The 26,454-nt window shown below is 50.3% G+C and overlaps 3 protein-coding genes across 7 annotated transcripts in view; 2 read left to right on the forward strand and 1 right to left on the reverse strand.

The window, feature by feature from the left end:
• BRD3 (bromodomain containing 3) overlaps nt 1-5,285 on the forward strand; it is a 45,564-nt gene extending 40,279 nt beyond the window's left edge. Inside the window, 1 exon segment of the mRNA XM_027649721.1 lies at nt 295-5,285. Coding sequence (XP_027505522.1) covers nt 295-410 — 116 coding nt within the window. The 3' untranslated portion in view covers nt 411-5,285.
• A 1,497-nt stretch (nt 5,286-6,782) lies between these two features.
• BRD3OS (BRD3 opposite strand) lies at nt 6,783-10,550 on the reverse strand. Its single transcript, XM_027649723.1, has 2 exons — nt 10,480-10,550; nt 6,783-10,220 (listed from the first exon to the last, which is right to left on the reverse strand). Exon 2 carries the CDS (start codon nt 9,602-9,604, stop codon nt 9,335-9,337), a length of 270 nt encoding a protein of 89 aa, XP_027505524.1. The 5' UTR covers nt 9,605-10,220; nt 10,480-10,550; the 3' UTR covers nt 6,783-9,334.
• A 5,033-nt stretch (nt 10,551-15,583) lies between these two features.
• Nucleotides 15,584-26,454, forward strand: part of VAV2 (vav guanine nucleotide exchange factor 2) — a 132,890-nt gene continuing 122,019 nt past the window's right edge. For 3 of the 5 annotated variants that reach the window (XM_027650145.1, XM_027650148.1, XM_027650149.1), the window contains exon 1: nt 15,585-16,237. In XM_027650145.1, the coding sequence (XP_027505946.1) occupies nt 16,034-16,237 (204 nt within the window). In that variant the 5' untranslated portion in view covers nt 15,585-16,033. Of the gene's footprint in view, nt 16,238-26,454 lie in introns of all 5 variants that reach the window. The other 2 variants (XM_027650150.1, XM_027650144.1) reach the window with 1 other exon arrangement.

The raw sequence follows: 26,454 nt of genomic DNA on the forward strand, positions 1-26,454 counted from the left end.
AAGCAGACACAGCTCCAGGTGCTCTGTGCTCTCTCACCTGAACCTGTAGGGCTGTGGGGGACATTGCCCTCCCCTAGAGCTCCTGTGTGGATCCCAAACTTCCATGGTCACCTGCAGCCTGAGGAACCTTGTCATCCACTGACAGGACAGGCTTGTGGCAGCAAGCAAAGGCTGCTGTTAAGTAAGCTGCCCAGGGAAAACTGGGAACAAAGCCGTGGAGGATGACGGCTGTGGGCAAACCTTCTCTATTTCAGTTCCTTGCGAGTAACCACGTCGCCCCTTTCTTCCCCGCAGAGAAATCCGGCTCCACTGCCTCTGGAGGCCCCTCCCGGCTCAGCAGCAGCAGCTCCTCCGAGTCTGGGAGCAGCAGCTCCAGCGGCTCCAGCTCGGACAGCAGCGATTCGGAATGAGTTACGGACACTGGGACACAAAACAAACGGACATCCCCCTCCCCGATGCTCTGCAGTGTTCCTTCCCCTCCTTAACGTACTGCTCTCCTCCCACGGTGGTCAGGTTTTATCCCCTTTCTCTCTTTCTCTGACTTTTTTTATTTTATTTTTTAATTCAGTGTTATAAAAGGTATCTTCCTTCTTTTTTTTTTTTTTTGGGGGGTGCTCTCTTTTAATAGGTCAAAGATCTTTGCGTGTGCGTGTGAATTAGACTTTATGACAAATAGTTCCCTTTGCATAAAGTCTCTAAAATACATTTATCCGAAGAAAATTTTGTTGAAAATGGAAGAACTTTGAGCTCTTAGCAGAAGATAAATAGAAAATTCTGCAAGGTTTGTAGTACATTTCCCTCCCATCCCTTCCCTCTCCTCAGAATGTTCTCTTTTAATAAGCCTGCCTGGCTCACACAAGGTAAAAAAAACCCATCTTTTTTTAAAGGAATCTCTGTAAAATGGTACTGTATCTGAAAGATGTTAGCTTTTGAACTAGTTGGTGTATTTGTTATTAGCACTAGTATTCTTAATCTCGAAGTCTACGGTGTGATGAAAATGTCAGATGCTATCATCTTTTTACATAAAAACAACAAAAAAAAAATCTAAAAAAATTCTCATGTACTGTGGATTGCTAACATGCTTTTTTTTTTTTAATCTTGGTAGAGGCATTGGCACCTATTCAGGAAGGTATTTAAGCATGAATTTAACTTTTAAGCACATGAGCAATATAAGTGGTTGCATTTCTTGGTTTTCCACTCAGAAGTTTCATTTTTTCCTGGGGATTCATTGGGAAGAAGGGAGCGAGGGACACTCAAGTTTCTTGGGAATGTTATTTTTAACATGAAAGAGATAATTTCCAGGAAATGGATGCTCTCTATGAAAGTTTTCATTGAACTGAAAACAGGTTTTGGCTGGAAATTGTCAGCTGGACCTTGGGGTGATCCTGCAGTGACCAAGACAAGTCATGTGCTCGTTACTGGACACAAGCTTAGGGATTTTCTCCATGACAAGCACCTCAGTCTGGGCTTAAAATAAAGCACCACTTGAGCTCCAGCTGAGACTGAGCTGGCAGGGGAAGTGGAGAGGGATTTTGTGTGGGTTTGGGTTTTCTGCTTGAGTTTGCTTTTTTTCCCCCCTTCTCCTTGTTGTTTCAGTAGTGAGCTCCCACAAAGGGAATGCTACTTCTCTGTCGTGCAGGGTGCAGGTTTCTAGGCACTGAAGTGCTTTACCTCACTGAAAAGAAAAAAGAGGGGAGGGAGAAAAGGAAGAAAAGAGCCAGTTTTTTAAGACTTGCTATTTTTTTGAGTCCAGCCTAACGTTTTGACCTGCACTGCTGCAATACTCTCTGTTTTCAGTGTCCCTAATTTCATGTATATACCGTGACTTTATTTATTAAATACCATTGGTCATTTAAAATGTGATAAAACCTAACAAAAGCAAAGCTGCATCTCTGCAGGCCAGCAGACGTGCAGACTTTTAATGAGGTTCCAACCAGATTTCAAAACCAAACAAATTAACACCAACAAAGCAAATAAAAATCTGCAACTTTATTTATATACCTTGGGCTTCATACCTACAGGTGCTACAGTCCAATCTGTCATGTGTCTGGTGCTCTGTCATATTTGGTGTGTTCATTTTTACATTTTTTTTTTCTTTCTTTTCACCCCAGCCCCCTTTTTTCCTGTTTTGTACAGATTTTGGAGACATACAGTCAGATACAATTTCTTGATTTTTCTCAGTAATACTTCCAGTGGTCTTTTTCCTCCCCTCTGTTTTTTTTTTTTTTGGTTTTTCTTTTTGGTAGAACAGCAAGAGTTTTATCTTTTTCTAATCCAACTTTTAGGAAAACACCGGTTCTATAATTATATAAAATTTATAATCTGAGGGACAGAAGTTTATTTTGAATTCTTTTTGTTGTAAAGAAAAAATACACAGTTCTAACAGAAAGTTATGCCTTTCCTTCTCCAGCACCAGCCCCTAAAGCTGCCTCTCTGATGTGGGGTAGCCCTAAAATTCACCTTCCTGTGGTCTCTCAGTGGTTTGCCAGAGGCCCCGTGGTGCAAATGTGGGATCTGGGTGATGTCCCTGTGCTGGGAAGTTGGGAAGCACAGGGCCAGCCTGTTCTTAGCATTCCATGGTTTGCATTTCCAGCTGCATCTACCAGTCACTTACTGCCCCATAACCAAGATTTGATTAGCTGGACCTTGGCCACCTGCCTTTCAAAATCTGGTGGTGACCGCAGTGGGCAGGAGGCTCTCAAGCCTTTCAGATTGTTTCCCGCAGTATTTGAAAGGAAAATGTTCTGATTCTTACTGAAATTAATTATTTTTCCTTTTCCACTGACAATGGAGTTATTTTAGTTCCTATATTTTTTTAAATCATACCCTTAAAAAGTTTTCCCCCCCAGACAGATCCTTAGTAATATATTTTCAGAATTTACTACGAGGAAATGTAATATTCATCTCATTAAGAGCTTGGGTTTCTTTTTAACAAAGTTGGGTTTCATCTGTGTTTCTCCTTCTGTGTGCGACTTGCATTATCAAAACCAGCTCGTGTTTTAGTTGAACTAATTGCAACCAATTCACTGCCATGACAACTTGGATTAACAAGCTCCTGGTTTTCCCTGCTTGGAACCTTTTCCTATGTGCATTAACCTGAGCTGTGCTGTTGATGGGCTGTGGTGGTTGCTCCCATGTGGAGAACAAACCAGAGCCGGTGCTGGAGGCAAGAGCATCTCAGCAGCATCACTGCCCACCTGGGGACGTGGCTCTGCAGCATCCCATCATCCTCTGACATCAAGGACAGCCCCCCTGGAGCATGGCAAGGGCACAGACATTCCTCTGGGATCCGCGGGTCTGCTCCGCCAAAATGAGTGGAAAGCTGGAGGCCAAAGGGTTGGGGACCACGTGTGGAGCGATGGGAAGGGGCCTGGCCTGAGGCTGGCTGCAGGGCTGGAGGAGGATCCCTCTTTTAGCTGGCAAACCACCCCAGCTTGGGGGTTTTCAAGGAAAACAACCTGCCAAAACCACCCCGGAGCGTGAAGAACTACCTGCATATCTTTGATCTACCGGCTGCAACCTGGGCTACCACTTAGAGGGAAACTGTTTTCATGGAAAGTGAGGTGTTCCCTACGAAATGGCAGCTCACAGGAGGAATCCATTTTGGCCACAACCCTCATTTCAGGAAAGGAATCAGGGACTCCTCATTTCCAAATGTTGTTCTTACACTTCTCCATTCTCACACTGTTTATAGTGCTCATTATCCCCCACCATGTCTGTAGTGGTGCCTCTTGTATCTCCCAAGTGTCTCCAGGAAAGAAGAGATGTTTCCAGTCCATAGTAAGTAGCAGCAGCCCTTAATGAGTTTGGAACTGAAACAATAGAGCATTTATTTAACTCAGTTTGTATTGCATGACGTGTCAGTACGGATGTCACGAAATAACTTTAAAATGATCAAGCATAGAACGTTTGAAATAACATTTTTAAACTTAAGAATAAAAAAAAAAAAAAAAAAAAAATTTTTATGGTAGAATTTTTCTTGAATGAACAAAGTTTAACTTTGTTTTCCAGGGGAAACTTCACTGAAATCAGTATGATTTCATATGTATGCATACACACAAAGAGTTTTATTGAAACTGCTTTTTCTGACGAATTCCTGTTTTGACAAAATATCTGACCAGCCCTTTATCCAATCAACCAGCATTATTGCACCTTTAAAAACTTTGTTAAACTTTTCTCTGATTGTAAACTCAGCCTGTCTCGTGGCTCAGTGGGACCAGAGGGAGATCTGCATCCCGTGGGCTCAGGCCCTGATCCATCGACCGAAGGAACCTGTTGGCTACAACAGTTCTCTGCTAACCAAATGTTGTCTATACAGAATCATTTCAATTTTGTATTGATGTGGTTTTAACCTTTCCTACCGACAGGGTTTGTAACTGTAGAACTGATGTTTCAGGACTGTGTGTGACACCCCCCCTCACACACACACACACGACCACGTGTGTGTGTAAATATCCGACTTAGTCACCCCGTGAGGTCTCTTTCCATGTTCTCTATGTGGTAGAAGCAGACTGCAGTTACCTAATCTAGTTCTTTCTCTGTTTTGGGGACTTTTAGACCAGTTTTTAATTTTTATTTTCCTTGTTTTGAAAGGAATGATGTTTTTTAAAGTTGGGGTTGGAGCTGGGGGGACGGGATTGGGGCATGACAAAGTAAAAACACAACCTTTTTAGTACTGGATTTTAAAATCTCATTCCATTCTCAACTATGAGCAGTTACCACTAGGGCTAACTGTGGGCAGGCTCTGCATCATTAAAGATAAATTTAGGATTCATTACACTAGCAGCATTATCTTGCTTGAGCTGCATTTTTTAAAGAAAATGGTATTTGCATATCTTTTTAAAGTGTCATTTTTAAAAATAAATTAAACCACCGGCTAGGATTTGACACAGGCCACTTAGAATACAGCCCTGATACTGGCATAACCTAATCCAGAAAGATTTGTTGTTGTATTTTTGTTTTGTTATGTTGGGTTTTTTTAATATTTAAAATAAAAAAAATGTTACTTTTCTGTATGATGTGCATGCAAATTTACCGTAACTCTTTTTCTTAAAACTTTTTAGTGCCATTTCTAGTATATTCCTGTAAATGTCAGTTACTGAAAAAGAAACGAGTCAATGTAAGTAGTTTAGCTTGTTTATTGCAAATTGCTGGCCTCAAACACAACAGAATTAAAAAAAAAAAAAAAAGAGTTAGAAAGTAATCTTTGATGTTACTGGTAATCACGGACCCTGGTCCTGGGGCATTTGTTTTGTTTTCATAATAAAAAGAAAAACTGTTTTGTGTGTGCAGTTTGATCCCATATTTTCCGCCCCTCTCCTTCTGCCTTTCCTCATCTCCTTTTTCAGGTGTGGCCCTTGCTCCAGTTGCAAACCTCGATCGAGCAGTGCCATACACAAATGTAAATTTACTGAATCCTAGTGCTGTGAGTCCTGGAATAATTTGAAAGTCATTTTGCAAGCTCAGCTGTCAGTGGAGTGTCACACTAAGGGGGCTGACTGCCTCCAGAGTATGGAGCAAGTCTGGGGACTCCGAATCACAGCTCAGTACCTGGTGTAGAGGTTCCTTAAAAGCACCTTTCTGTTGGTGAAGGAAACACTCGGCTACTTCTGTGTACCCAGGCTGCCCAGGAAGGACTTTGACTCTTCCTAGGAGCCTGCAGGGGTCTTAGGTTGTGTGAGAATTGCACCTGATTGAGGTAAGTTCAGCAGAAAGGAGATGGACATTTCACCCAGGTTTTGTGCTCGCTTCTTTCAAGCCACCAGGACACGAAGGAACCAGAGGGACTTTCTCACCTGCTCCAGCAGCCAGACCCTGCAGGTCTGTGAGCTCAGGGTGACCTGGAAGGCACATCTTGGAAAAGGGGGGCCTGGAGCAGCTGGTCACAGTCCCAGCAGAGTCTTGACATTACTGTGTGGTGGCCAGGATCTATTTTAGTCACTGCAGAGGATTCAGCCTGGTTTTGCTGTTTGGTTTCTCAACTGTGTGCCTGAGGTGAGGGTTACACAGCCAGGCTTCCCCAGGGTTAATCTTTCTCTAACCCTGTTCCTGCTCACTGGGTTTCAGAGCCAGGATCTCCAAGGTTTCAGCAAACCTGTTTTGCTTCCCTGTTGTTGTATCAGTGTCACTGTGTTGTATCAGTGATACTCCCAAAGGAAGTGTTTGTTCAGCCTGTCCTCTAAACACTCTCCTGTGAGGCAGATGAGGATGTCTTCTGTAGCATTTACTGTTTAGTTATTTCTAGTTTAATCAAGCAGTGCTGTTTCTTGCAGACTTGATAGTTAAGGTTCAGCTCCTGCTGATATCTGTACTGATGGGTGCACTGGGGAGGTCACACACCAAATTCTGGGTCCTTCACTGCAAGGAAGAAAGACATGGAAGGGGCTGCCCAGGGAGGTGGTGGAGTCACCATTCCTGGAGGTGTCCAAGGAACAACTGGATGTGGCACTCAGTGCTCTGGTCTGGTTGACAAGGTGGTGATGGGTCACAGGGTGGGTGCAATAATCTTGGAGGTCTTTTCCAAGCTTACTGATTCTCTGATTCAGTGTGACAGCCAGAGGCTGATCCTCATCCCTGAATGCACTGCTGAGACTTCAGGGCTGTTGGGCTTGGGGAGCTGGTGTTCACAGGTACAGTGGTGGGGCTTTGGAGCCCCACCAGTAAGTAAGGTAATTCCTCCCAGGTGGGAACTACCTGTGTGGGGATGGGGAGGGCCAACAGTGTAATCCTCACATGTGCCAGAGCAGCTGAGGTGCAGGAGAAAAAACAGCTGCTCACAGTGCTGCATTCAAATCATTTTAATGCACTTTATCAAAGGTGCTACAACGGTGTTTTAAACAAGTGCATCAACACCACACAACTGGCTCAAAGAAACGCTCAGGCACAGCAGCCACACCACAAACCTGCTGTGACCAATGACACACAGATATGGAAAACTACAGTCACATTCACAGAGATGGAAGGACAACTCATCCTCTTCTTCCTGTACTGTCACATCCAGCCTCAATCCTGGAAGAATTTATGCACACACTTATGTTTTGAGTCTTGTATAGTCCAAATTAACACTCTGCAAATAACTGAATTTTGGTTTACCAGCCACATTAACAAAAAGAGACTGATTATACCCAAAATAACCATCTTTCTTACTGAAATTAAAAAGAAAATAAGCATTGGGTTTCTTTTTCTATAAGAAAAGAAAACGAACAGCTGGTTTGGGGGATGTGCTGTTCCTTAAACTCCCAGAGTTCATGTGCTCCCCAGGGCTGCTGGGCAGGCCCAGAACCCACCTCTCCCGCCTCTCCAGGTTGCTTCCACCTGCAGTTCCCAGGGGAGATCTTGGACCAGCCTCCTGCCTGTTTGTGTAAGTAATCACCTGTTCACTCAGCCAGGAACTGGAGGCCCAGGTGGGTCACACATCCCTGGCAATGCTCTACCTCACCGGGCACCGGAGCGCCGGCAGCTTGCCAAGCCTCGCTGGTTTTGTGAATCTCATTGAATACCCAGTTGAAAAACATTTATTCACTGACATATTTCTCTTCCAGAGCTAGTCCTGACAAGACCAAGAGGGCTGTTTGTGTTCAGAGCAATGCACGGGGAAGGAAAGCAGCGAGGTCCATCAGCAGGTTTAAATCTACGAGCACACACGTAAGATACCAAACACCAACACATGCAGAAATAGTTACTTTTAAAACATAATGAGCTGCCTATTGTTTGCAGTGCTATGGATCAGGGCTGAGAACACCAAACCTCTACGATCTCACGTTAAAACAGGTGTGTTCTGCTCAGCACCTTGAGTTCAGCAAGGTTGAGTGTACGTGTGTGTTGCAGCATTTAACCGACATGGGAGAGGTGGAAGAGATTCTTCACTGGATTAAAATAAATAAACAAAAGTGCTTCAAAACTGCCAAGGAGGTTTTAGATAAATATAATAGAAGAAATGACTGTGCCTGATTTTAGGCAGGTAAATAATCCATACTGAAGTCAACATCAAATACTGATTTGCCTGGAGTTCAGCCCGTGCTGGGTTAGACACATGTCCTAGGCAGGACAGAAATGGACTCTGTGACTTCAGCCCGATGTTACATTTTAATGATGAGCCCTGGGTATGTAATTTACACCCCTGGAAGTGGTAGTTCTGTTTTTAACAGAGATTCAGGTGCTTGCTGGGCTGAGTTCCTCAGCCTGATCTTGCCTTGAGCAAGTCAGGATTCAGCAGTAATGGAAACAACCTGAAAGCAGCCTCTGTGCCCAAGAGCTGCAGTGGAAGTGCTTTCCCCTCCTAAAATCCTTCAGTTAGTTGAAACAATCCCAGACACTACTTTTAAAATACATGCACCTAATCTACAATCCAACCTGAATTAGAAGTTAAACCCTTCCAAGCTACTGCATGCATTAAAACTTGAATGGAAAGCAAATTTCAGTGGACTCTTCCCTTCTCCAACTGGACTCAGGGATAGGTACTGCTGTGCAGGACTTTCCCTGTGTCCCTTAGGAGATGTGTGTATTTACAGTAGCTTTCTTCCTTTGCTTTCCTGGGCCTGTCCCTCTCTTTCAGGTGGTTCACTGGGTGATCTGCTCCCAAAGCTGGGCCAGGGATCTACCTGCATGAAAGGAGTCAGCTGACTCCAGAAGTCCTGTTATTTCCATGATCCCACACTGTGAGATCAGAGAGGGCCCTGGGCTTTGCATGGGATGAAACTGCAGAGCACCTTTCCTGCCAGGTGTTGTGAAGGCTCGGATTAAATTCTCAACACGTTCTTTCCCTCTTCCTCCCCACAATAAATGACTCCATTACCTGGTTGTAAGAGACCACTTCCAGGGCAGGAATTAAAGGGGGACAGGGCAAGCAGAACAAGTAGCAGCCAGGTGGTTTTGGAGATCGAGTTCCCAAAACCACAGCCCTGATGGAAACGGATCTGCGCCCACCTCTGCCCCACCAGCATTCCCAGAGCCCTGGAAATAAGGACTTGCCAGTAAAATGCTGGCTGGGGACAGGCCCAAATGACAGCGGGTGTTTCTCAGGGTACACGAGCCACTTACAAGCGACACATGGTCCTGTCCATGGTCCAGCACGGACCCTGCCAAGATGCTGGGCAGCAACAGGCTCGTGAGCTCCCGAGCGAGGCTGGTTTTGTTGCACACACGCAATGACATGCAAAATGGGAGTCTATCAACAGCAAAAACAAACAGAAACTCCAGCCAGCCTGTCTGGCCTATCCTGTACACGCTGCTTCAGCTGCACCTCTGAGAGAGGATGGTGCAAACCCACCTCCCCCAGCTCCACACGAGTCTGGTTTCTCTCCATGTGCGGATCCCTAATTTAAACCCACGGAAATCACATAATGGCACAAAACTTGGACTGCCCCGTGTCCCTGGAGACATCCAGCTTGTTTTTGTCCCGCACCAGGATGGCCTCATTGCCGTACTGTGAGTACCACATGCTCCTGCTCCGGCTCAGGTACGTGTTGGGAGGAGCTGATTCCAGTTTCTGCTGCTGCTGCTGCCAGATGAGCAGAGAGGTGTCCCTGTAGCGCAGCCGCGCGTAGCCCTCGGACAAGGCCTTCTCGGGCAGGGGCACCCTCCCGTTCATTAGTGTGTCACTCATCTGCTCCAGGAGAGCCCCAACAACGGGAGCTCCTTCCCAACAGCTCCAAAATACACCCCGCTGGGTTGGTCCGGGTTGATTGCTGCTGCTTCTGCTTTGAGCCCGAGGGAGAACATCCCAGGGGACGGCTCTGGGGATCCACGACGCTCAGGAGAGGGAGAAGGGATACACGAGCCCCAAAATCGCAACGGGCAGCCTGGCCTCGCTTAATAAACAAACCAGGACTTCTGAAAGCTCATCCAGGGGTGATGCTGCTGAGTGTTTCATGCTGTGAAGGGACGCACGTGAGCTGCTTGTTGACAGTCTGTGGAGTATCTCAGTAGGTGTGAATGGTGGCTCTGTGGCCCTGGGCTCGGTCTGCAGCCAGGCAGGACAGGATGAGCGGTTCTGGAGGAGCTCTGCTTCCCTGAAGAATGGGTCCCGAAGCCATAGGGCAGACCTAGGAGGTCAGACCTGCGAGGTCACCAGTGCCCAGGCCCGCGCGTGGCCTCCCCACCGGTGACAGGAGTGATGGACGGGCGCTTGGCGAGTCACGTGCTCAGGGATGCAGGAGAAGATGCTGCCTCGGCCCTGGTTATGGTACCCGAGCTGGAGGGCCGTCACCTCCCGACGGCACCTGCGGGGCACAGCGAGGGTCACCCCAAGGGCTGCCAGCGAGGGTCCCTGCCCCGCGAGTGTCCCTTTCCGTGCCTCCCCCCCCCCGCTCCCGCCCGCCCCCGCGACCCCTTCCACCGGCTCCGCGCACCGCCCACGGCCCCCGCGGGTGTCCCGCCCGCCCCGTCCCTGCGCGCCCCGCCCGGGGCTCCCCCGCACACCCCCCTGCGCATCCCCCCGCGGGGTCCCCGCGCCCCCCGCCCGCGCCCCCCCGGCCCCACCGTGCTGCGCTGCCCGGCCCGGCCCGGCTCGGCCCCGGCGCCGCTGGGCTCGGCCGAGCAGCCGCCGAGGCTCCTCCCCGCAGTGATGCGCTCGGGAGGAGCCAGAGCCGGGACGGGGCGGGGGCATCGGGGGGGCGGTAGGAGCGGTGGGGAGCCCCACGGTGGGGTCCCGGGTGCGGCACTGGGGCACCCCGAGTGGGGTGCGTGGGTCTGGGGCTGACGATGGGGTCGCACGGGTGCCAGCCAGCACCGGGTGCCCGGTGCGTTTTAAAGGGACACCCAGCCCAGCGTGTGCTGAGCCCGTGCTGGGAGCAGCTGGACGAGCCCGCTGTTGCCGTCCGGCGCTGCCCTTGGGAGAGGGGCTCTCCCGCCTGCCGGAGGTGCCGGGGGGTCCCAGCCCAGGGATTTTCAGCCAAGTCTCCTTTCTGGTGGGCGACTGGTGGAGCAACTGCTTGTGGTGGGAGGGTGCGGGTACCCTTTGTAGCCTTTCACTTGCCTCAGGCACCGCAGTGCCCGCCTGCCCACGGGGTGAAGGCAGGCAGGGGACACCCCTGTGTGCTGGCAGCCTCATGCCACCCTCACTGCGAACTGCGTGGAAAAGGAGCGTGACGGAGCAGCACCTCCTTGACCTCCTCTCGGCATTGCTCTCTGCTCTGCATTTCCTTATCCCGTCCGTCCCCTGGCAAGCACAGTACAAAATATGTTTTGAAGAGAGCTGTGGGGCTTATCCTTTTCCTGATGATGCTAAATTTAAGCTCACAATCTTCTTATCTCCTGTGAACGCAGCGCCATCTAATCTGCGAAGGACCCAATACACTTACCCATGCAGAGCTGCTCCCAGCGCTGCTCCCCTTCCTCTTGGCCTTCACGGACACAAACAAGAGGCTGTGGTTTACTTCGTCAGAGAGAAGGCATGCTGCAACTCCCCGTTCCCAGCAGATTCAGACCAAACACAAAGAAGAGGGAAGAAAACAAAACAAAAAGAGGAATGACCACACTATTAAAACGTTTATTATCAGGAATAGCCTGACTCTGCTGCTTAATCCACCTCCTGCTAGTGCAGAGAAGCCGGCCCTGACCCGCCTCGTGGAAGCTGCAGAACAAAGTGCAAAATCCTTTAGTGGAACAAGATTTAGGGTTTTTGAGGTGTCTTGGTCTTCTCTGAAAAATTACCAGTTCTGTTATCACCAAACTCTGGGCAACAGGAGAAGCTGGTAAGTGGAGTGTGTATAAGATGAGACAAGAAGAAGGATTGGAAACTACTGAGCTCCAAAAGCCACCAACTGTTCTGACCATCCACCCTTTGCCGTGAGCCCCAGGGTCATCTGCCAACAGGAGCCTTCCCAAACAAACCTTGGAAGCAGCAGCAGTGGAATGGATGAGGTGAAACCCAGGTGCTGCCCGGCCAGCAGATCGTTGCTCTCCTTCCTCCAAGGAATCCCTGTATCTGCTTTGCTTTCCCCGAGCTGCCTCAGGCCGTACCTCTGCTGTGCCATGGCTGCAGTGCAGGGCTGTGCCAGGCTGCTTTGCCCTTGCCCAACTCCCTGGGACTGGGATACGCTCCAGGTGTGTTTGATTTGGATGGGGAGGCTGCTGGGGTGAAGCCCAGCAAAGGGTGGACAGTTAGTGAGGATGCACCGCCACGTGATGTTGGTGTCAGGAACTGGTTAACTGGTTGTTACTGGTAATCAGCACAGCTGGGGCATCCCAAGCCCCAGAAATAAGACTCTTTCCACCGAGAAATGCCCAGGGAAGTGCCAGCTCCACCTGCTTGGTGCCTGGGGCCAGAACCCTTTTCCAGTGGAGTTGCACTCTCAGGCACTACCTTTTTCCAGGCTAAACAAAAAGTACTTGTGGCTTAGTGCTCCTGTTGCACCAGTACAAGAAGAGAATCCAGTTCATCCCTTCTGCCTTCATCGAGCTGTGCCAGGCTAATTTTCCTGCTCCTTTCCACAGTAGCAGGCAGTCACCCCTGTTGCTGGCTCTGGGAGGTGGGTGCCTGCGGGGAGGGGAGAGATGAGCTCTGCTGGCAGCCGTGCAGGGCCGTTAGCAGGAGGATAATTGCAGTGACTATTCCAGTGTGCACCTTGTCTGGGCAGGTAGATCAGGTGTTTACAGCAGCAGATGAGCCAGACAGAGCATTATTGTCTGCACTCAGTTGTTTGACATGGCAGCATTTTGGTAACCGTGTGATTCCCCCCTCACTGATCATCCAGCCAGAGCTGCTGCTGAGCAGTGGGTTTGCCTGGTTGTGGCTTGCATAGGTTTCCTAAAATAGTTGGTGAAAGGAGATCACAAAATCTAAGGGCAGGATGTAAATGGCACGTAGGCTGCAGGGGGACATGTGACAGCTGCTGTGCCAGCAGCCGGGACGGCTCCTGCTCTGGGGACTCTGGCTCCAGCTGGAGACACATCGTCCAGGCTGCTGGAAGCCAGCAGGGCTTTGGGATAGGCTTGATGCACGCTTGGACTAATCCAGAAGGTGGCAATGGCAATCCACAGACACTGGCTGGCTGGGAAATGGGGATCTCCTGGTGGTATGGCCCTGGTGTTTTAGGGATCCTTCCAGAGGGCTGCTCCAAAGGGGCAGCGCAGCAGCTGCTTCTCTGCATGCGCTGACCCCCCAGGGAGTCAGCTCTTCTCCCAGGAGTAACACCAAACATTATGAAAATGCACATTACTGGGAAATGGGGCCATGTCCCAGGTACATTTGGGTTGATTTGTAAGGTATGATCTCCTTGCATGTTAGTGCATTTAAACTAACTTTCTTCCTTCCTTCCTTCCTTCTCTCCTTCTCTCCCTTCCTTCCCTTTCCTCACTAGTTTTGCCTCTTCCATGCTGGACTGGGATGTTCCCAAGTAGCTCTATTACATTCCCAAACTGCCACCACTTCACCAGCCATTTACCCCCTCACACCCACTCTGCATCGGGAGTCTCCTGCCAGGCTCCTTGTCTCTATGTACTGAGACATTTGGGGATGAAAAAGCACAATGTTCCCTCTGGCAAGATCTTTCCAGTGCATCCAGTCACCTCTTGGGCTTCTCTCATGCAAGAAACTAAAATAAAAGCTCATGAAATGAAGTCTGTCAGCCGAGAGAAGCAGCTCGACTCTCGGTCCCCAGCAGAGGGTAGTGTCACTCTCTGCCCTGCCTGGCTGTCCTCTGGCTGGCAGTCATTCCCTGGAAGGCTGGCATTCCCTGGCTGGCTGTCATTCCCCAGCTGTCTGTCATTCCCTGGCTGTCATTCCCAGCCGTGCAGGAGAGAGGAGCACCAGCTCTAGCACAAAGCCCAACCTCTCTAATTTATTCAAGCTCCCTTTTAGCTTTAGCTCCACCCTGGAAGCGGCATCTGGGTCCTCTCCACATATCCCGTCCTGTTGCAGGACAGTTGAACAATTTGGAGCTCACAGCTCACCAGCGTGTGCTGGATTCCTGCTCTTCCTGAGCCTTGCTGTACAGGTTTTGATTGGTTTAATTTTTTCTGCTCTCAGAAATACCTCTGCCATCAGCTGTTTCAGTTGTTGCAGAGGTAGGCAAGAAGCATACTTGCTTCAACACCTCCCACGCAGAAGCTGGCTTTGCAGCTGCAGGGATTGTTCCCAAGTGTCCAGGGGCCAAGAATGCTTTTTATTACACAGTAGAAAAGCCAGGCTGTAGCTGGCAGCTTTAATTATGCACATATAATAAACTCCTCTGTTGTCGTCTACCTACAGACCTGACCTCAAACGGCAGGCTGGTACCGAGTCAACCAAAATTATCCCTGGCACGACTCCACTGCTTTCAGTAGCCTTGTGATTCCTGCCCATGGGTGCTGTTGGAGGGCAGAAACGCTTCATGAAGAACTAAAATAATGAGAAAATTATTCTGAGAAAGCACCTCCGCGGGGTATGGGGAGTGTGGGCTGAAATCACAGCCTGAATACACCCAGGGCAGGGTGTAGCTCTGATGGTGAGACTGGAGCACACGGATGCTGCTCCCTCTTGGATCACACTGTGCTTATCCTGCCCTGACCAAGGGGTAGTGGCACAGCTGGACTGCCACTCAGGCTGTGCCTTCTTAAAAAAACAAAGAGCCTACCCAACTTTCCTTGGAATATCAAACAATTGTTTTCTGTTCTTTGGAAGGATCCTCCTTCCTGTGTTGAAAATGAAGGATCATGGCAGTAGAGTCGCTCTTTCTTCTTTATCTCCGCTTGGCTCCATTTGGAAGAGATTAGTGTTGCATTTGTTTGACATCCAGGTTAATAGCTTCCCTTCGTCCCAGTCTCAGCTTCCGGTTTTGGCTATCTGGAAAGCCAGGCTGGAAATTAATCGGCAAACTCTGGGGAGAGGATCTCGGAAGAAAACTCAGAACAGATTTGAAAAGAGGCTGTTCTAAGCTGTGCTGATTTGGATGGAAGCCACGGGTGAAAATTAGAGATTTTTCAAGAGATTGCTGCCAAGGAGTTAATGGCTGAGAGTTGAAGTTTTTAATAAATACACTGGTAATTAATTATAGGAGTTGTCCTCGTGTTTGAAAGTCAAGGAACACGATAGCTTGTTTGGGTTAAACATCTCCCCTGCAGTATTTGCAACCAAAACACGGGATGACGAGTGGGAGTGAGCGGTCAGACAAAGCGGGGTCTGTGTGTGCGGCCCCGGGAAGGCGGAGGAGCCCCGGGACCGCTCCTGCCTCTGCCCCGGAGGGTTCCGGCCAGGGGGAGCAGGGAGGGGGTCCCTGGGGAGGGGGGACCCCGCTAAGTGCGGGTGCCGGCGGGGAGAGTGAAGCAGCATCGGGGCTCTGGGCGCCTTTCTCGGAACAGGGAGAGGAGCGGCAGCGGCGGGAAGGAGCGAGGGATACAAACAGGGAGGGGAAAAAAGAAAAAAAAAGGGGGGGGAAACAGGGGGAAAAAAGAAGGAGGGGGGAGAAAAAAGTAATGGGGGGGAAAGGGGGGAAAAAAGGGAAAAAAACCACGGGATCGGAGCCAAGGCGTCGCGAAGCACCCCCGCTCCCAGCCCGGGCTCCCGCAGACAAAGGGGCGGCGGGGCGGGCCGGGGGCGGGCCGCGGGGGCGGGCCGGGGGCTCCTCCCGCTGCTCGGGGCGGAGAGAAAACTCGCACCCACGGCGGGTTTCGGGCTTGGCGGTGCAGGTGGGGTCCCTCGGCGGCGCAAGTTTCCTCAGGGCAAGGGGGAAGGAGTTGCGCGGGGGCGGCCCCGCCGTGCCCGGTGTCCGTCCGTCCGTCCGTCCGTCCGTCCGTCCATCCCCGGCTTTGTTCCCGGAGGATGCGGCGCGCCTAACCCCGGCCGAGGCGGTGGGGCCGCAGCGGGGGCAGGGGCAGCCCTCCGCCGGAAAACTCCGCGCCGCCCTCCTTCCTCCTCCTCCTCTTCCTCCTCCTCCTCCGAGCCCCGGCGCGGAGCGATGCTCTCCGGGGCGGCGGGCGGCGATGGAGCGGGGCGGTAGCGCGGAGCCGCGGTGCAGAGCGGCCCCTGGGGCAGCCGCCCGCGGCCCCTGAGCGCCGGGAAGAGGAGGAGGAGGAGGAGGAGGAGGAAGGCCGGGTGAGTGAGCAGACCGCGGCCATGGAGGAGTGGCGGCAGTGCGGCCGCTGGCTCATCGACTGCAAAGTTTTGCCCCCGAACCACCGGGTGGTCTGGCCCTCGGCGGTGGTCTTCGACCTGGCGCAGGCGCTGCGGGACGGGGTGCTGCTGTGCCAGCTGCTCCACAACCTCTCCCCCGGCTCCATCGACCTCAAGGACATCAACTTCAGGCCCCAGATGTCCCAGGTAGGAGGGGATCGATGGATGGAGGGGTGGGTTGGATGGGGGACCCCCACGAGCACGCCCTTCCCTGGATCCCTGGATGCGGGCGTTGCTCTCGCAAAACTTGGTGGGATGCGTGAATGGGATGGAATGCGTGGCAGACCGTCTGCTTCAGCCCCCCCCAGATGCCCAGCAGCCCCCCCCCGGTTTCTCGTCCCGGGGCCGGGGGGGGCAGCGCCGGTGGGAGCCGCGGCCGCAGGGGAAGGGCTCCGGGGCGGGGAGAGCACACCCCGGGAAGGAGGGAAACATCCCCCTTCTGTTTACAGCCATGGCGAAACAAAAGCAAATAATAGGGCTCAAGAGGAGAAGATGGGATTATTCGGGGTTTTTATGGAGGCGCTGGTTCGTCTGGGATGTGCGGGAGGAGCGAGCGCCGGGACAAAACTTTGGCTGGGAAGATTATAAGGAAAATAAATGAATAAATTATAGAAACACGCAAATCCTGGTGCTCTGCAAGCCTGCCCCGAGCCCGGCCGGGCAGGGACCGCGGCCATGTGGTGTCCGACCCCCCCGTGTTCCCTCTCCCGGTATCGGGGCTCCCGGAGCCGCATCCCCGCGGAGCCGCAGCTGGTCCGAGTGGGCCGGGGGTGATGGAGGGCTCGGGTCAGCGACCCCCCTGGCCCCGCTCCCTGCCCCGCTCTCATAGTGGCTCTACGGTTTGGGAAATTTAAAAGGGCTCCTTCCATGGAAGTGTTTCCATTTTCTGGTCGGTTTGGTGGACGGAGGCTTTTAAACGAAGGAGGGGGAAAAAAAAAGTAAAATCAGCTCAGGTTGTTTTGGGTCTAAATGTTCTGCTTATGTTTTTGCAAGCTGAGCTGTGGGTATTTGCATGAGAATCGGGAAGTGAAATCGATTGGAAACAAATGAAATGGGGCTCTCTGCCCTCCCCGGCGGCAGCCCCTGTGTTGACAAGTTCATGGTAAACTGTTATCTTTTATTTTTGAACAACAACAGGTTTTAGGGGTGAAATGGAAGGGAAGCTTCCCGGTAGCGAGGTTACGCGAGACTCCGTTTAACTTTACTGAAGCCTTCAAAGATAAATAGCGTAAAATACAAACACGAGTTCTGTTCGTGTGCTGTGCAAGCACGCTGCTCGTCTGGCAAGTGCCTTTCCCTTCCTCTGCTGGAGTTTTTTGTTTGTCCCCCTCACCCAGCAAGACATAACCCCGTGTGCTGGGGGAGCTGCTGTGGCTGAGGACAGCCAGGAGCTCTGAAATTTGGAGCCCTTCTTTGGGGAGCAAAGGGTGTTTTGCTGTGAGGATGTCAGTGCTCGCTTGTGGAATCAGAGACCTTGATCCTGCAAAGAACCAGAGTGGGAATCCCCAGCTGTGTGGTGAAACCAGCCTGTGTCAGCCCTGGTGCTGTCTCAGAGTAAATAATAACACGTCCTGATGCCTCTTCCCAGGGTGGAACAATGCTGTGAGATTTCCTCTTGGCTTTCCAGGCTACAAACTGATCAAACTCTCTTCCGCACAGACCGATGTTTCCAAATATAAACTGTCCTGAGGAGCTGTAGGTGTGGGGGACTAGAGCTTTCCTAGAACGTGCTGAGAATAGCATGCTGTGCTGGTTTGTCTTTTAAGGAAATACTGTAATCCTACAAACCTAATTTTGGTGTGATATTTGCCCTGGGGGATGTTGAGAACAGGTTTAAAGATGTGGCACTTGGGGGCATGGTTTAGTGGTGGACTTGGCAGTGTTAGGTTAATGGTTGGACTCAATGATCTAAGGATTTTTCCAACTGTGATTCTATGGGAGCTGTGAGGTAGGGAGAGTCCCCGGGGGTAGTCCTGAGAGGAGGTTCTTGCTGCCCTTGACGAGGCAGGTGTTACTGGTTTGAGGGAAGAGTTTACAGCCCTGCTGTCTTTAATGAAATTGCTTTCTGCTCACCCCACCTGGCTGCTTTCCCAGCTTTAGGAGGAGTGTGAGGGGAACTGGCTGGTTGGGATGGCTTTGGTGGTCACCTCTGCAAGAACCTGGTCATCAGAGGGGAGCAGCACAAAGCTGAGCCCACAGGTTGTGCAGAGCCTGGTGTGGGACTGGATGCTCTGGCGAGGCTCAGCTGATGCTTGTCCTTGGCCAGGATGAGACCCAAATCAGTCTTTATACTTGATGTGTTTGGTGCTTCTCTGGCAATTCCTGAATTTGGGAATCTGGCTTCTTCTCCAGGGTGGCTAAAAGCATCTGCTGCTGTGGCAGCCCAGGGAGGTGAGAAGGAGGAAAGGATCTGAGCCCAAAACCACAGTGGGGACAAACATCCCTGTGGTGCTCCAGCCCCACTGTGGCTATTGGTGCTCAGCTCAGCCTCTCCAGGCCAAATTTCAGAGGAAAAAATGTAGGAACCCATCTTTGTCACACAACTGTGATGTGTTCAGACATGGGGTAGGGATGTGCAAGACAGAGCGCGCCTAGGAACTTCAGAGGTTGTTTTTGATGATAAATGCACATTTTACCTGGCTGGCTGGGCTGGCTAACCAGCTGTCTGCCTCGCTACAGAGGTTATTTCTTTTATTAATCAGTTAAAATGCCAGGGGACAAGACACTTGTGCTAGACTTGAAACACCCAGTAATATTCTGTCATCCACCTTTCTCGGTGAATTAAGTGGGGCTGTGCAGGTGCGTAATGAGAAACAGATTTCTGCCCGAGGTGAGCAGCGTTTCAAAAGCCAGAGGTGAAATCACATCTCTCTGCAGAGAAATGCTTTAAGATCCAGGCACTTGTGTGTTATTTTTTTAATCCATTTCCATGCTGATTTGTTTTTCCTTGCAGCTGTTGAAGGTGGGCTGGGAGGGGAGGTTGGAGAGTTGGCAGTGCTGCAAGGCTGTGGGGGAGGCTGCAGGGACTGGTGCTCTTGTTGTGGAGAGATGAACTGATGTCCCTGTCCTCCCAAAACCTCCCTGTGCTTGTTCAGCACAGAAGCCAGGCTGGTGAAATGGCCAGGCTGGCCATGCAGCAATAGTTTAATTAAATAAATGAGGCAAATGGCCCCATTAGGTTGCAGTATCAAATTTGCATTATTTTCATGCTCAGTTCCAGTGCTTTGGGGTCTCTGGCAGGATGGGGTGACCCAAAGCTACTGAACCTCCACAGTGGCTGACAAAATAAACAGGAAAAGCAGTCTTAAAGCCTAGTTCTTTTCTCAGAGTCAGTGGTCATGAGGCCAGTTTTGATGAGGCTGGAGTAAAACTTGATTTCTGCTAATTGCTTTTGCTGTAGAGGCTGTTTCAGGAGAGTTGGGATGAACACACTTGCCCTTGGTACTTATTGATCATTACGTCTGTTACCATGATTGGATTTTGGGGGGGTGTAATTCGAGGTGGTTTGCCAGCCAACTGTAAGAGTGTGATGCAAAGGACATTTGTATTTGTAAGTGGGAGTGGATGTGGGACCCCTTAGGCTCGTATTCCCTGTCCTGCGTGCTCAGCTCTCAGCACAGTGTTTCCCTGAACCCCACTCCTCTCCCCATTCCTCTTACCTGGCACAGATTTCCAGTTCTCTGTCACTTTGGTGCAGCTGCTCTTGCATCCCAAGCTACTCTTGTAAGATGGAGATCTCAGAGCTTTGGCTTTGCATCAGTAATTGGGTTTGAATCATAATTTCGTTAAGTGTCTGGTCAAATACAAATTAAATGACCCTTCACTCGTCTTTCAGCGTGGTGAGGTGTAAAAAATACGTGCAATGAAAATATTGCATGTTTGGGTGAGGTTGATATTTGGTGATGTGAGTTTTGTGGGCTTTTTCCTTTTCCCTTTTCTTTTTTTTTTTTTTTCCTTAGATAAAATTAATCCTTCCTGACAGGGACTTGGATGTGTACTGAGGTGGGCAGGGAAGCTCAAGTGAGCCCTGCTGCAGTGTGCTGCTTCTCAGGCAGGTCTCTGGGCAGAGACCTCATGGGATCAGCTGTGCTGGACATCTTTGCACGTGGGGGGTTAATCAGGAGTTATCCCTGATGCTGGAACACCTGGGAGCTGGAGCTCTTGTAGTGTGCCAGGTCACTGTCCTTTCTCTGGTGGTGAATTCCCCTGGTGTTTGGCAGATGTGGTTCAACCTCTTGGTGCTTGTGGTGATGCTGTGAAGGGCCTTTCTGCTCCTTATCTCTGGAGCTGAAGGAAAATGTGGGTTTATTCAAAGGAGACTAGGTAAGAAAAAAGCAACAGCCCCCCAAATCCTGCCCCATGCTGGCTGTCTGAACGTGCTGTTGCACTGTTACCTTCTGTAACACTGACATTCCTCCAGGTGTTGAGAGGTGGGAATTGGTACCTACATCAAAGCCACTGTTGATGGGGTGATTTAACATCAAGACTCCCATTGATATCATGTTGCATTCACCCCTCCTCCAAGCTTGGTCTGCACACTGCTAGATGTGTTTTTTTGTTTTCCTGCTTCAGAACCTCCTGGATTCTTGAGATGAAGCAGCCACAGATTTAATGTGTGTGTTTGTGTGTGCACAGGCTTTAAGTTAGCAGTAACGGCCAGCTCATTAAGGATTCTTATTTTGAAGCATATTGACATCTCTCTAGAGATAATCCATCTCGGTCTGCAGCGCCTGGAGGTTTTATTAGGGCTCTTGAGACTGATGAGACGCAGCAAACATAATTGGCAGGATGACTTGGCTGCCCACTGCTCTGTTTTGCTCTTATTAAGGAACCAACGCAGACAACTGGCTCCCAGGATTGATGGGTGTAACGCCCTACACCTGACTGAGCTGTCAGATGGCTCCATGCCTGGTGGTTCTTCTCGAAGGTGGCATTAATTTGCTATCAAAATCCTATTTACTGATGATGTAGGTGCTCATTTGCCATGACAACAGGGAGCAGGTGGTCTGTAGCCACTGCCTCCCCCAGGTATATGGGGGATGAAGGCACCTTGGTGTATTTGGTGCTGGTAATTATTCACAAGGCTTTGGGATTTTTTTTGAAGGCTTTATAGCTACAGTGCTTGTAATTACTTCCATATGTCATGATAGTAGTTAAATATAATTCAGTATTATCAGAGCTGACTGGGTACTTGGGTTGTTTGAGCAAGGTCTGTGTAGTGACTCTGATTTACCCTGCTCAGGTCCTCTGGCTTTTTTATTTACTCTCTACTTCTTGAAATTGAGTCCTGTTCCAAAAAAAAAAAAGCTATAAAAAATGGCCTCATTACATATCCCTGTTTACTGTGTCTCAGTGACTTCCCGTTTGGATGTGCTGAGCTTTTACAAAAGGGGGGGGGGAAAAAAGGTGCTCTGTGTGTAAGGCCGAGCTCGTGAGCTCCTTGCAAATGGGAGCTGCTTCCAGTCTTCCTTCCCAGCCCCCCTTCGTGCCTCCTGCATGTCAAGCAGACCCCTAAAACCTTGTGTTAGCCAGAGGTAGCACCCTCTTTTTGGCTGTTTGAGGTTGCAAGATCTGACTGAACCTGCAGCTGAAGGCTCATATGTATTCTGGTGGGGCAGGAGGCGGCAGAAAGTGTTCGATGGATCCTGTGGGCTGTGCCAAGCAGCATGAAAAGCAGTGAAAACTTTTCTTCCCCTCCCTACTCCTTGAATGATTGATGAGAGTTAAATACCTGCATTAAATACCTACCAGGAACAGGCTCTTGAATGAATAGATGCCTTTAAAAACACAAAGCCAGAAAAACAGTCAGTTTGGTCGTTTTTCAAGTTTGGGACTGGGTCTTGGAAGCTGCCTTCTCTCTCAACAGCATGTTGATGAGCTGTAAAAAATGCTTGGCTTGTCCATCCTCCTTGGTGGGGATCCCTGGTGCTGGATGTACCGCCAGGAACACGGGGTACCTTCCTGCTCGGTCCTTCCAGGGACAAACAGCTGGATTTTCAGCAGTGGCACTTGTGATGCTCAGCTGCTGGGGCTGGGTTTGAGCAGGGCTGTTGGGTGAGGGATTAGGGCTGCAGAAATGGAGGCTGGATTATGTGGTAGGGCTGAGCATCACCACCTCAGCCATGCCCGGCAGGATGTGACCCAGCACCCTGTCATGGGTGTGGGACTCCCTGTGCCTTGAACCCTTCGCTTTCTTCAGCTCATCTGTAGCCAGAAGGGACCTGATTTTTGGCAGTGACAGAAATGTTGCTTCAGACTGACCTGAGGGCAAATTTTTGATCTGTTTCTTTGTCGTCTCTTAAAGAGACAAACCTTTTTTCCAGCATTTGAGCTTTTTTCCTTCTCCATTTGATTCCCCTCAAGCCTGTGTTTAGAAGTCTATCAAAGATATGCTCATCCCATAAATCCCAGTAGCCTGGGCTGGGGGTTCTCAGGGCAGAGCTGGGCTGGGAGCACCAGGATCCCACAGATTTAGGGTGCAGTGTGAATGAGGGGGTAGAGGGCTGCTGCACATGCCAAGTGTGCATATTGAGGTGGGGAGGATTGGATGGTGGAGGCTGGTAAGTACAGTGAGCTTGGCAACACCTCTGGGAAGTGGAGATTATCTCTGCTTTGATTTTTAAAGCATGGATCCACCTCCTTTGAGCTCCACAGTAGCTTTTCTTTTCTCTTTTTTTTTTTTTCCCCTCCCCTTCTCTTGACATGAGTCAGATCCCTTGGACTCTCAGTGATCTTAAAACGGTCCAGTGGCTGCTCTCCCAGCAGCAGCACAGCTTCAGAGCTCTGGTCCCACCCAAAGGCTTGCTCAGTGCCCATCAGGGTGACCTGCTCTCCTGTTAATGCTGGGTCCATCTGTCTGCCCAGCTGTCTGTGCATCATCCCAGCACCCCTGGGGCTCACCGGTGCTGGCCCCAGGCAAAGCCTGGCCTTGTCCCTGCTGCCAGCCTGCGTTGAGTCACCCTCAGCCCTCTGGTCAGAATTAGCCCCAGGGCACGAGTTTGGGCACAGGGTGACTCCTGTGTTACTTTACAGCAGCTGCCCAAGTTCACCTGCCACCCCTGCCATGTGTCCTGCTTATTCTAAGCCGTGTGCCCTTGATGCTCCTTTTATAGGAGGGGGAAGGACCTTCTTTTTCAGGGCAGCTATTAATCACAGTCTGCATTTGACAACGTCAAACTCGGCGTTAATGCAATTACTTTTCTCAGAGTTGTATCTCCCCTTCAAGAAAAAACCTGGAAAAAGGTCTGTTTTTAATAAAAACAGCTTTTCCTCCCCCCCTCTGTGTTTTCTTTGGTTGCAGCTCAGGGCTGTGCTTCACCCGATGATACAACTCAGATGCAGCCGCTCCTTGCTCTCCACCCTCTGGGATGGCTCAGAGCCTCCTGTGTTTCCAGGGGATGGACAGGCAGGGCTGGGCTCTCCTGGCTGCTGTTTGGTGCAGGTGGAGGTTGCCAAACCAGAAGGCAAAGTACAGGGGTTTATGTATAACAAAACTGCTGCTGTCCAGGTGTCCCATACCTCGGGTTTATCAGTGACCTTGCAGCTGCTGAGCCCTGTGGCTTGTTCTCAGTGCACTGGTGTTTTGTGCTGCTTAGGGGAGTGTTTGACTGGGATCCTGTTCTGAAATAGCTCAGTCCTGTTGAGTCCTGCCCATGTTCATGGTAAGTTTTAGCCAGGATGCCCTAATCAGAAAGGTTTTCCTGGACTATATCTGTAATGGGTGATTGGACCATATGAGTCCCCTCCTCCTAAGTCAGAGGGTGTTTGTGCTCTAGCCAAGGCCAGAAGGATTCCACCATAGAAAGGACTGGAAAAAATACAGGTGAAGATGGATCAGGTTGTTTGTGTGTAGGCTCAGGGCCTGGTTGTTCTGAAAAAAAAAAAAAAAAAATCAGTTATGCTCAGGAAGTCACTGAAGAGCAGTAGTTTGGCCATCAAATTCCCCAGCCTGTCTAACAAGTCCTGCAGAACAAGTTTTTGAACCCTTTTTTGGAGTCCCCAAACAGTTGTTTCACCCTGATGTGAGGGCTGCCAGCCCTTCCTGTCACAGGACAAAGGATGTGCCTCTCGTCCTTCTTCCTCCCACCAGGGGTTGCTTGGGCAGCAGGAGGTAATGTGAAATCTGGTCTTGTTTTGTAACCCCTGGGCCTGCCCTGTCTGGACAGTGAGGATTCAGCTGAAGGTCCTCCTTTGCCTCCTTGGAAGGCCACCAGCCTGAGTCATATCCTGACTCTCTCTGCCCATTTGGCTCCTCAGTGCTGTGATCCAGTGAACTCCCCTGTCAGGGGACTCTGCAGCGTTGCCTGTGGTACAGACCTTGTGGTAAATCAGCTTTTATTTGCTGTGCTGCCGCTCGACTTGTCAGGATTGGATTTCCCAGGCTTGCTGGACCTGGGGAACATCTCCCACCTTGCAGTGCCCTGCACACCCTTGCAGGGAGTGGCATCACTCCGTGTTCTCTCCCAGACCATGCCACAGCTGACCAGGTGATGAACCTGGTTTGGCACAGGGAGATGCTACTGGCTGCCTTTGGATATGATGCAAGTGGTGAGGTTGGGAGGGATTTTTGCCTCCCTGGGATGTCCAGTCCTGTTTGGCAGGAGCTTTATTCTATGCCCTGGCTCCTTTGGGGAACCATGGAGCAGCTGCTTGTGCCTGCCCCCACTGGGACCTTGATTTGGCCCCCAAACCACCAGGGTTTGGTAAACAGGGAGATGGGGAAGGTTAAAAGGTTCTCATAGAGGAAATTTGCTCTTTCTCTTCCAGCATACACTTCAATACTGGTGGAGGGGGGAGTAAATTGGTCCTTTTATAGCATTCATATCTTTTGTTGTGTTTTATAGTGGTTTACAGCTAAATGGAACATCTGGTATTTGAAGGGGACCGAGGAGGGAACAGAGGAGTCTTGTGGATGAGGAAGGGGAGGAGCGGGAGAAGTGATTTGTGTTTACTGCTGCAAACACAGAATTGTCTGTGAAATCCTCTGAACTCATGGGCAGGATGAGAGTATCCAGTGCATGGAAAACAAACGTAGCCCAAGCTGGGAGCGTGGCATTCCCTGTGCTGTGTGACAAAGCTGTGGCTGCACGAATCCTGTGGATGGGACACGCTCCTCCAGCCCTGTGGGAAAGCCCCAAGGCAGTGCCTTGCACTGGACTGGTCGCTGTGTCCTTGCTGAGCACCTGCCCCCACACTGCTCTGAAGGAAGATGTGCTGGATCCGCTGTTTTTGCTTTCTAGGATGAGCTGTTTGGCTCCTTTGGGTTTATCAGGTACTTGGAATGCTCACAGCTGGGCTGGGAGCGTTCGAGTTCATGGGAGGATGCAGATTTCCCCTAAAGCAGAACCCTGTTCCTGGGAGGTTGGGCTTGTCTCTGTGGCAGAAGCAACAAGAACAGGAGATAGATACATGGTGGTATAAATGTTTATATATATATATAATATAGGATAGAGATAGATGTGTAAAACATATACATATATTTATATATAAATTAAATTATGTTTCTTTAAGAGGTGGAGTGTGTTAAACACTGGAAATCCCAGGCTGAGTGGCATGTCCCCAGGACAGGAAATGTGTACAGCATTGGGACAGGCTTGTGTGCACATCGAGACCCTCTGTGTTTATGGGAAGCACTTTGTCACGTGAGTGATCTTCCAAGAAAGTCACTTTGGAGAGGGGAGGAGACAAAAAAAAAAATGAGACAAGTCTTTTTCTCCCATGGCTGTGGGAGAATTGTGACTTTAAACAGAAAATAAAACAAACTTTCCTAGTAAACTCAGTATGTTACGCTGTAGAGTTTATGCCTTTTTTTTTTTCTTCTTTATGGATCAACTTCTCTATCTTTTTGTGCTGCTGCTGCAGGGTTTGGGGCTGTTTTCTGGGAATTGCTGCTGGAGCAGCAGCTGTTCAGCACAGCATGTCTCTGGGCTCAGCCTCTGGCCTTGCTGAACTGGCCCTGGGGCTTCCCTCCGTGCCCCTCTGCCAGCAGATGCTCGATCTGCACGGTGCAAAAGGCTCTGTAATGGTCATCTGGCCCCAGACCAGCTGGTGCTGGGCAGAACCCACGAGGTCCTGAGCAGGGGGGCTGTGGTGATGGCAAAGCTCTTGGGTTTTGGGGACTGGGTGTTATCATGGTGCTGGTGGCAGCTCCCAGCTCTCAGGTGGGGAGGTGTGCAGTCTTGCAGGTGGATGTGGGGGTCTTCTAACAAAATGATCAGTTTTTGAGCAACAAAATAGACCTAAGAACTTCATACTGCCAAGGGTCCAGGAGCATGGAACCAGCCAGCTCAGCTGCAACCAGGTCAGGCTGGGCCTGGCCAGCTCCAGGCTCCCTCCAAAAGTCTGGATTTTTCACTGTGAAGTTG

The sequence above is a fragment of the Corapipo altera genome, unplaced genomic scaffold (assembly GCF_003945725.1).
Source record: "Corapipo altera isolate COAL_440 unplaced genomic scaffold, ASM394572v1 268, whole genome shotgun sequence".
Taxonomy (NCBI): domain Eukaryota; kingdom Metazoa; phylum Chordata; class Aves; order Passeriformes; family Pipridae; genus Corapipo; species Corapipo altera.

What these genes read in the sequence shown, in the direction of transcription:
- BRD3OS (XM_027649723.1), bottom strand. Translation starts at nt 9,604, where the DNA reads ATGAGTGACACACTAATGAACGGGAGGGTGCCCCTGCCCGAGAAGGCC.